The following is a 10,187-nucleotide window of genomic DNA, read 5'->3' on the forward strand; positions in this document are numbered from 1 at the left end:
TTTTGTTCTGAGGAAGGACAGAATGATTAGTACCAGTGGTGGAAGATATGGGTATGGTCTGGACTGGGAAATGTCCCATAGACTGTTTCTCAGGATGAGATGAGAATTCTGTTATTTTGGAAGAACAAAAATAAATACTAATTTGCTCTTTGGGGGAAGATGAAAATAATTGGTCAGAACTCTGAACTCTACATTTAGAATCAGGATGGGCAAGATTCTGAGGGGAAAAGTGCTTAGCACAATATCTGACACATAGTAGCTGTTTAATAAATGTATATTAATTATTGATTGGTTGAATTGAAAGATCCCATCTTTGCCCTCCAAGATCTCCTGGTTGCAAAATGACAGAATTTCAATCTTAGAAGAAATGTCGGTGGCCATGTAGCCCAACACTGTCCCAAATTCCTTCTACTATGTACCCCACCAAAGATCATCCAGCCTCCAATAGATGCTATTATTCAAAACTGTTAAGTATTACTCAGAGATGTCCAATGAGGAGGAACTTGCTATTTTTCAAATTGGTTCATATCATTAACTAATGGTTAAGAAAATTTTCTTTATGTCAAGCTGAAAAATCTGCCTCTTGGCAACTTCCAACTATTTCCAGTTCTTTCTGTTCCTTGGACCTAACAGAGCCAATCTAATCCTTCTCTCATATCACATCCCTTCAGACATTTAAAGACAGTTAGCATGTCCTCTATGAGGTTACTCTTCTCTACATGAAAGGTCCCCAGGTCCTCCAAACTGCCTTCATATAGCTCAAACTCAGGGCCCCTCTTTGTCCTGGTGGCAGCCTTCATTTTAATGTCAGGGGATAAATAGAACCCTTTACTTAAGGGAAGCTACAACATGATGAAGGAGACTTGGTCTCTGACCCCATGATCCTTATTGTGATAGACAGAATGGTACACCCTACTTGGAAAGTCACTTGACATTACATGAAGGGACACATTGGCATTTAAAAATATATGTGCAGGAAATTTCCAGTGTGAGCAATGAAAAGGGATGCATTAGGGAAGGCTTTTGGAATAAAAGGACTCTTAGATAAGATCTGAAAGGAAATGAAATTCCTAAGAAGAGTAAGAGTGAAGGAGACAAAGTTTCTAAATTCATTCTCAGACCTGGAGATAAATTGCAGCTATAGGATAATGGCCCACAGGAGGTTGGACCCTAGGCTATTGGCTGGGGATTAGTCAGACTACTAACATATATTAAGTGCTCACTACATAGATGTTAAATGCCCACATAGGAAAGTGGATAGACAAACAGATTTGTGACTGGCCCAAAGAATAGCAGTCTAGCCTTGCTGGCAGATGAGAAGAGGGAATGGGATAAACTGACTAATCTAGACCCAGAAAGTAACACAATGATAGAGTAGTAATGATGATATCTGGGGAAATGGCAGAGTAGATCAGAAATGTCCAGCCCTCCAGATTTCCTCCACAAACAGAAAATTGCCACAAAATGAACTTAGAACAGCAAAAATAAAGGAATAAAGCAGCTGTCCTCCTAAAATAACTTGAGAGAATCTCAGAAAAGACAGGACCTCCAGAGGCTGAGGTTTTGCCTGAGTGAAGTATAGACATCTCCAGGACAACTTGGCTGAATCAACAAACAAGGTCTATACCTTGAGGGTAGTAGCTCTGGACTGGGTCTCAAGAAATTTTAACTCAACTTTTACCTCACAGGTGAAAATGTCTAGTTATTAGGAAAATTTCACCTATAATGAACTAAAATCTGCCTCTACATGTTCCACTTGTTACTCCTAGCTCTTCCTTTGAGGCAGACTCTAATCTCTATTCCACATGAGAATTCTTCAAACACTTGAAGGTACCTGTTTTATGCCCTTTTAGTCTTCTGTTCTCCAAGCTAAACATTTCGTGTTTCTTTAACCATTAAACATTTTTAAGCCTCTACTGAGAGGAAGGGGCTGTGATTGACAAAAATGAAGTGGTTCCTTTTCTCAGGGAGCTTACATTCCACTATACTCTGGTAACTAAGTCCCTTTTAGATTGTAAACTCCCTATGGGGAGAGAATATATCTCGTCTAAACTTTGTATCTTCATCAATACCTGGGACAGTGCTCTGCACACACTAGTTATTAATACATTTTTATATGTATCCTGTTTGGCAACTAATGTAACTCAAGCTGCAAATCTCATGTAGTTTCAACTCTAACAATAATCTTAAAACCATACCAAAGCCCAGTTCAGGTTTTAGTCCAATCCTAAACCCAGTTCCAAACTTTGCTTACTCTCTAAAGCTAATCCTTAACTTAAACTTTAATATAAATCAGCCGGTCAAACTAAAATAGAAATGAATTCCTGCATAGAAAAATGGCATATTGACTCACTCACATTATTTGTGTTGTTTTGTATTTTTATTTATTTTGTTAACTATTTTCCAATTACATTTTAATTTGGTTTTGGCCCTCTTTGGGAGTTCTGCTTACCTTGCAGGGATAAGCCACAAGTTTGACGCCTCCAAAAACCCAATGACAGTTCTAAATTTAAACAGAAACATAATTTGAAAGTTGTGGAAACTCCTAAAATTTGCTTCAGCCTAGATTGAGTGCTAAATTCAACTGTGACTCCAAATTTAACCTTAATTCTGATGTTGGACTGTAATCTTACCACAAAAATAACCCTTAGCCTCACCCCCCAATTGAACCTTCTCTCCAAGTTCAGTCCTTAGCCCTGAAATCAGAATAAACCTTCATTCCAAACTTAACCCTTGATTATAACCTCAACACTTCTCCACCCTTTTCTCTACAGAAGTCCTTCCTGTGGGTATCATTGCTGGAGCTACAATTGGTGCAGGAATCATCCTCATTGTCTTCTTCGCTGCCCTCGTCTTCTTCCTCTATAGGCGCCGCAAAGGAAGTGAGTATGATTTCCAGGATAACTGAGGGAGGGGAGGTCTGCCCCTCCACCCATACTCTGAGTCTTCCTTGCTAGGATTCCTTCCCCTTCTATCCACCCATTGCTTCTGGACAAAACAGGGATCCTACAAGACCCTTTCCTGGGAGTGGGAGTGAGGAGGGAAAAAAAATTGATGGACATGAAAGAAGATGACATGGACTGCTTTTCAGTCCACTTTCCATTCCTAGGCCGAAAGGATGTGACTCTGAGAAAGCTGGACATTAAGGTGGAAACAGTGAACCGGGAGCCGCTCACCCTACACCCTGACCGGGAAGATGACACTGCCAGTGTGTCCACTGCCACCAGAGTTATGAAGGCCATCTATTCGGTGAGGAGCCCAGGGCACAATCCCTCAACCATTCCTCCTCTTAGCTCTCTTTTTACCTGAGCCTAGCACTTGTGTTTGGAAACCACCATGATGAGGGGAATTCTGCTCTGGACAGAGTTCCTAGAAAGGGCAGGTTTTTCCCTGGGAAAGGGTAGATTTGTATCCTGAGGGACATCCCACCTTTACTTTATGACTTATTTAGACTTGTAACTTTTTAAAGCTGGAAACACCTTAAGACTCATCTAATCAGACACCCTCATTTTACAGGTAAGGAAAACTTTAGGCAGGGAGGTGATTTGTTTAAGGTCATCCTCTGCCTTGGAAGCAGACCAAGGACCAGGTCTCCTGATTTCCAATATCGGGCACTTGCCACCACTTCATTAGCAGAAGGGGGCATGGCCCTTTGCTTTTGATTACTTAACCTCTTACTCCCATCTACTCTCCTGTCCCCATAGTCATTTAAGGATGATGTGGATCTGAAACAGGACCTTCGCTGTGATGACACCCGAGAAGAGTATGAGATGAAGGTCTGGAGTGGGAGTCCCGGAATTGGCAGGGTCAGGGCGGTGGGCCTGGGGAGGTGGTGGAATGAGGGATATAGGCAAATCTTGTAGCTACTAGTTTTTGTGCTTAGGGGAAGTGACCCAAAATTAATTTTTGAAGTCAAGTTCATTTGAAACAGTGGGATGGAATGGGTGGATGAGAGACAGGGACCCCAGGACACATTGAAGCCATTCCAATGGCTACATCAGCCAGGGGCAAAAAGCATAAACCATCTGGGAGCTTTTTATTTTAACTAGTTATTTTTGCTAACTCAATGCTAAGCTAAGCTGTTTCCACACTGCTAAAGGAATATGTATCCTTAGCATTTTCTACATATTGGCCCCCTGGGACAGACCCTCACCACTTGGCCCTAGTTGGAACTCTGAGGTGAGACATGGAGTAGCTCAGAGTTTAGACGCTGGCAGTATGACTCGGATATGGCAGCAGTGTTGAGGGATGCCTAGCCAGGCCATAGGGATTGGGTCCCAGGCTTTAGGGGAAAATTTCTCTCTAACTATTCCTTTTTCTTTTCTCTCTTCCCATGTTCTAGGACCCCACCAATGGCTACTACAATGTCCGAGCACATGAAGACCGCCCTTCTTCCCGGGCCGTCCTCTACGCTGACTACCGTGCTCCAGGCCCTGCCCGCTTTGATGCCCGTCCCTCCTCTCGTCTCTCTCATGCCAGTGGCTATGCCCAACTCAGCACCTACACCCGGGGCCCTGCCCCCGACTATGGCCCTGAAGCCCCTGCCCCTGGCCCTCCACCCCCAGGTGGTGGTGAGCAAGCCAGTCAGCTCTCCTATGAGAACTATGAGAAATTTGGCCCCCATCCCTTCCCAGGGGCAGCCAACTACCCCACTTACCGTCTTGGCTACCCTCAGCCCCCTCCCCCAGGGCTGGAGCGGACCCCCTATGAGGCATATGACCCCATAGGCAAGTACGCCACAGCTACTCGCTTCTCCTACACATCCCAACACTCAGACTATGGCCAGAGGTTCCAGCAGAGGATGCAGACTCATGTGTAGGGAGCCTCTGCGGGGCAGAGGAGAAGGCTCTCTGGACTGTTCCCTGATATTCAGGGGCATTGCCGTTTGCTTCCGTCTTGAACCTACCTTCCCCTCACCCTCAACCCCAGCTCTCCTCCCACTGCCGATGGGGGGGAAGATTATGTGTCTGAAACACCCCCTATCCCAAGGATGGTGCTTCATACCCTAAACACTTGGGACTATCCTACTCTCTCTCTCCTTGGGGAGATTTTTCCCTTCTGGTCTGGTTTCCCTACTCCTACATCTTCCCCACTCCTGGGCATGGAGGCAGGGAGAGTAGGGACTGGGGAAGGGACAGAGTTCAGTTTTGTTCTTCGTGTGTGTGTCTCTGTCTCTGTCTTTCTGCTCCCCCTGTCTCTCTTGTCTCACTTGAAATGGGGATCTTGGTTTGGGGGAAGGGAGATGCTGAGCAGGAGTGGCCAGGCTGGGGGCCAGGAGAGTCCATAGGAAGGAAGGGCAGGCATACCACCAATAATGAAACTCAGGTCAGGAGCCCTGGCTGGGCCTCTTGCCATTTACCCTCACACCCTGAATTTGCCCTATCCCTAGATGGAGGCTGGACAAAGAAGCTCAAATCTTATTTCGAGGGTGACTCTAGTTGCAAATTCAAATAGTCAGCTTCCACCAGAACACAGTGTTTCTGCAGCTGGCCACTGCTGCTGCTTCTATGTTCTGTCCCCTCTATCGGGAGCTAGAATTCCCCAGTATCTCCTCGTCCAGCCCTATTCCTTCCTTTAGAGAGAAAGTATGGTACGGTGGAAAGAGCATTTGACTAGGAGTAAAAGGGTTCATGGGTTTAAAATGATGCTTAGGCCTATTCCCACCAGCAAACCCCTGGCCTGGCAGAGCAGTCAATGATTCAAGGAATAATTAGGGAAAAAAACAAAAACAAAACACCAGAATCCTGGGTCTTAATTCACCAGCAAAGGGGAATAATGTGCTTTGGTGCAGTACCTAAAATTGGCACCAGAGGGAGCCCCGACCTCTCTGTCTTCCCACTACCACCCACCTCACCATCACCATCAGCCTCATCCCTCCCTAGTTATGCCCTATTTTGTCTTTGTCTCTGGGTGAGAAAGGGGTGCAGGGATAGTATGGAGGGCAACCAAGAGCCAGTAGACTAGTTTCATAAATTTCTTCAGGAAACAAACAAACAAAAACCGTAAAACAATCTCAAAAAAAAAAAAAATGCCCTCCCAAATGTAAGTCCCAACAGAGAAGAGAGGGAGAAGAATGTCAGAAGCTCAGATGGGCAAGAGTGGGCTCTGCTTCTCATCCAGGAATGGACATTCTCCATCACCCTTCCAGTCTCCAAGCACTTTGAATTCTTATTTTATTCAGGCAGTGGAACAAGTCGAGTGGTCTGATTCACAGGCTGAGTTGCCATAACCTGGAAAAAAGATTGGTTAGGAAGACTTTTTCCTGAAGGATAGAACTGCCAGTGAAATCCTCAGATGGATTTTTCTGTTAAAGTGTCTTTTGTTTGTTTCTTCTGGCTCAGCCAGAACTTTTAGTCCACTTTCAGTGCCTTGAACATCAAACTTTTGTTGACCACCCTGTTGGTGGGAGCCAGGTGCCCCTAACTAATTAATTCTCCTAGGAGAGGTGTTTGGAAAGAGAGATTAATATCTAGAAATCACCACCAGTGGAGAACATATGTTCCTTTGGGTGGTAAAATTTTAAAAAGTAACCTCATTCCACATCCCATCCCCAGGCCTTCTAAGTAGTCTAATCTCTCTACCTGGCACCTGTCCCTCAGTCTCCACCCTTCTAACCAAAGAGAACAGGAGCTGGGGGAGTAGGTTTAGACCTTGCCCAAGCCTCCATCCCTCCAAAAGTAATGAAAGGCAGGACTCATCATAATCTTTTTGGAGGAGAAAAGCAGCTGTGGAGCCTCTGGTCTATTTCCCTTAGATTATTTCCCAGAATGCACCATGCTCCTTTTTGGTGGTCACTGTTCATTAATCCTGTTCATGTTAATGAGCTACATGCTCATCAGCTACGCGCCATCAACACCCTTATGGATGGGTCTCTGGGATGACATTCACCCAACCTCTCCTGTGTAAGGACAGAGTTGTACTTATGAAGTAGGCCCTGCTTCAAATATACAGGTTAATCAGTTAAAATTCAAGGTGGGTGCTTGGGGTGGCTCACATATTGGAGATAATCTGATGAGTTCCAAACTTCTCCATCTAAAAGTTAAATTCCTTTGAAGTTGTTCATGGGGAAACCTCTCTAGGAAGATTTCTTAAGATTATAGGTGTCTTTAAACAAATCCAGTCGTCAATCATTTGGGCTAAAGGAGGGAATAAAATCCAGAGATCCTAAGTGATCTAAATCTGAAAATAATCTGATTAGTTGGATTTTTTAAAATAGAAAAACCAAAGGGTATTCCTCTTTGGTTTAAGAGTAGCCAATGAAGACATGTTAAAAATGTATATTTATCTGATTCCCTTCTTTCCAGGCTGAGTTGCCAATGTTTTTCTCTTTTCAATTCAAATGTTAGAACTTCTTTTTTATTTCCTCAACCCTGGCTAGGTAGTAGGAGTAGAAAAAGTCCTAGGGAAGTGTGGGAAATTTGGTAAGTTTTGAAACCACTTGAAGAAGGTTAGGATCTGAGTCTCTCTGTGTGTGTGTGTGTGTGTGTGTGTGTGTGTGTGTGCGTGTGTGTGTTGGGAGAGAAGGGTTCAGAAACTGAAATGAATCCCAAAGATGACTTTCCTGGAGGGTTTTGATGCACTTGCATTATCCAGCTCTAGGTTATTCATCTTACTATTTAACCCAGGCAATTCTTCTTCCTCCTTCTTCAACATTCTACTTCTTTGTTGCTTTCGCTTCCCCAAAGGACTTTTTACTTCAATTATAACCCTATGGGAGGGAAAGGAATTTGAGATTCCCTCCCTGTACTTGAGCCCAGCTACTGAAAAGGGCCTTTGAAACCTAAGTTCTTCATTCTTTGATCTACGCACACACATATGTATATGTATATACATATACATGTAAATATACATATACATATATATGTCTATATGAGATACAACATTATCTGTCCCTAGTGTGAAATAGAAAGCTGAGAACAAGCAAGGAGGTCAATAGGAAAGTCCAATAGCATTTCATTTCCTCTTTGACTTTTCACTGTAGGGTTTCATCTTTTGATTTGAAATGGAATGAACTTCCAGAACATCAGACCACTCTTACATTCACATGCATAAACAGAAACATTCCAAACCTTAAAACAAAATCAATTTTGGATTATCCATTTGTTCTTGGGTTAACCATTCAGCTTTATTTTTCCACTCAGAGTTTAAGGGATGACTATTGCAAAGACATCTGTAAACATTCCCATCCTTGGGAAAGATGAACAAGTACCTGTTTTCTGGAGCTTAATTATTTGAGAACAGAAGCAAAGGAATTAGAGACCCTCATATCCTGGAGGGATGGCAACTCCCCTATAGGTAATAGGTCAGACTCTTAGAATGACCTACTCTATGCAGAAGTATGTTACTCAGAGGTCAAAGACCTCTCTTGGTCTGCTTTTGGGAAGGTGAAGTAAAGAAGCAGTGACCTATATTAGTTAAGACATAAAAAGGAGAACAGGAGAAGAGTTAATAATAGGAGAAAAAATGGCAGCAGGAGGTAAGGGAATTTTACAACTTTTGTACAATCTTAGATTTTCAAGAGATCATTGCACTTGTGTTTTGGGTAGAAGTGGGGATGTCTTTGGACAAGCATCCTCTCTCTCCCAAGTTGGGTAAGGGAAGAGAAGTGTGCTTTATACTATTGTACTGTGCTATGTGGAGTTCAACTTTAGCCATGGCCTCTGTTATCCAATCTTCTGCCCCTTTAAATCTTTCTGCTAAATCCATGGATGGGATATAATCAAACATACACTAAGTATAGGATAAGGGTTAGGAGATAAGGGCATGGCGGATATGATCTTTAGTTCACCATATTCCATTTTGGGGAGGGGAAAGGGAAAATGAGTCTGTCCATTCTCCTATCCTCAAAAAATATAACTGCTCTTAAGCCCGAATGAAAAATAACTTCTTTTCTCTTAAGATTCCAGGGGAGTTTTTTTCACCTTATTTCATTATTTTGCATGAGGGAAAACCACAGTGGAGATTCCAGGGCACATTGTTCTGAGATCTCTTTCCCCTAACCTCTGGACTCCCTGAAGTGGCAATTAGGCAGTCTTCCAATTTGTTTAATCCATGTAGACTTCTAAGGTGGGTCATTCAAGCTGAAAAGCTTCACTGTGGAGTTGAGTAATCTAGTCTGACATGTAAAAGGCTCCTATGACCTGGATGAGCCTTCATTTTGCATGTTTTCTCCCACTCTCACTAGCCATTCTAATTCTGGGATCCAGTTTCCTAGATCATGACCCTTATAAGGGTGTCATCCTCTCAGAAATTAAATGTCTCTCCTCCCGTTTTCTGTGCAACTTTGGACATCATCACACCTCTCTGTGCCTCTGTTGGCCCTTCTGATGTATAATGGAGGGAATTGCCTAGATGGTATTTATAAAGCCCCTTTTCCCACGAGCACTGGGGTGGGGATTATGAAGTATTGAAATGCACAGGTGTAAAATAATTTGAAAAGCTTTATTTTTGTTAAGAGGTGAGAAAATTTAACATCCCCTATGTTCCCATCCCTTGCCTATTCCCATACCCCCATGCCATAATGCTGTCTCCCCACTCCTAATATGTCTTGACAGTGTCCACTACAAGCCATTCCATCCTCTTATGTTCCATTGGCCACAGCTATATTCCTTCTGATCAACTGGGTTGAACTTTGGGATTAACTGGGGGTTGGTTGAGCTGGGGCTGGGAGGATTCCAGAATTTTTTTAAAGGGGGGAGGGGGGGGGAAATCTTGCTTTCTTGCATCACTGTGAGCGAGCTCCAGGTTCTATCCCTGGAGAAATAATTGCTGCAGAGAAGTCACAGGCCATATTGGGCAGTCTTGGTACGAACCTGCCCTCAAAAATAATAACAGTAATAATAATAATCACCTGCATATAACTGTTAATCATTCTTTGCTCACCTCCTGACTTTTCTCTGGACCCTCTCATTGGCTCTATTTCAGGAGGTGCTCAAGTGCCGTGGCCCTCCCAATAGAATCAATGTACTGTGGACACTCCCCATTCCTTCTTCCCTTTCCAATGCTTTACACATCTGGAAAAGTCCTGATGTCACACCCAGAATTCATCTTCACCTAGAAAGGGGGCAGCCTAGCTCCTGATATAATCTCATTAGCAATAGTGACCTGGAAGAGTTGGCCTCCAGTCACACACACAGAAAGAGGATCAACACTATGGTTGCCATTTTTGTCTAAGCCTCTATCAGGTT

The 10,187-nt window shown here is 43.4% G+C and overlaps 1 protein-coding gene across 1 annotated transcript in view; it reads left to right on the forward strand.

The window, feature by feature from the left end:
- Positions 1–8,155, forward strand: part of KIRREL1 (kirre like nephrin family adhesion molecule 1) — a 43,047-nt gene extending 34,892 nt beyond the window's left edge. Inside the window, exons 12-15 of the mRNA XM_031968681.1 lie at positions 2,775–2,882; positions 3,110–3,249; positions 3,705–3,776; positions 4,343–8,155. Of these exons, the coding sequence (XP_031824541.1) occupies positions 2,775–2,882; positions 3,110–3,249; positions 3,705–3,776; positions 4,343–4,819 (797 nt within the window). The 3' untranslated portion in view covers positions 4,820–8,155. The remainder of the gene's footprint in view (positions 1–2,774; positions 2,883–3,109; positions 3,250–3,704; positions 3,777–4,342) is intronic.
- Positions 8,156–10,187: the final 2,032 nt, after the last annotated feature.

Source organism: Sarcophilus harrisii, chromosome 4, assembly GCF_902635505.1.
Source record: "Sarcophilus harrisii chromosome 4, mSarHar1.11, whole genome shotgun sequence".
Taxonomy (NCBI): domain Eukaryota; kingdom Metazoa; phylum Chordata; class Mammalia; order Dasyuromorphia; family Dasyuridae; genus Sarcophilus; species Sarcophilus harrisii.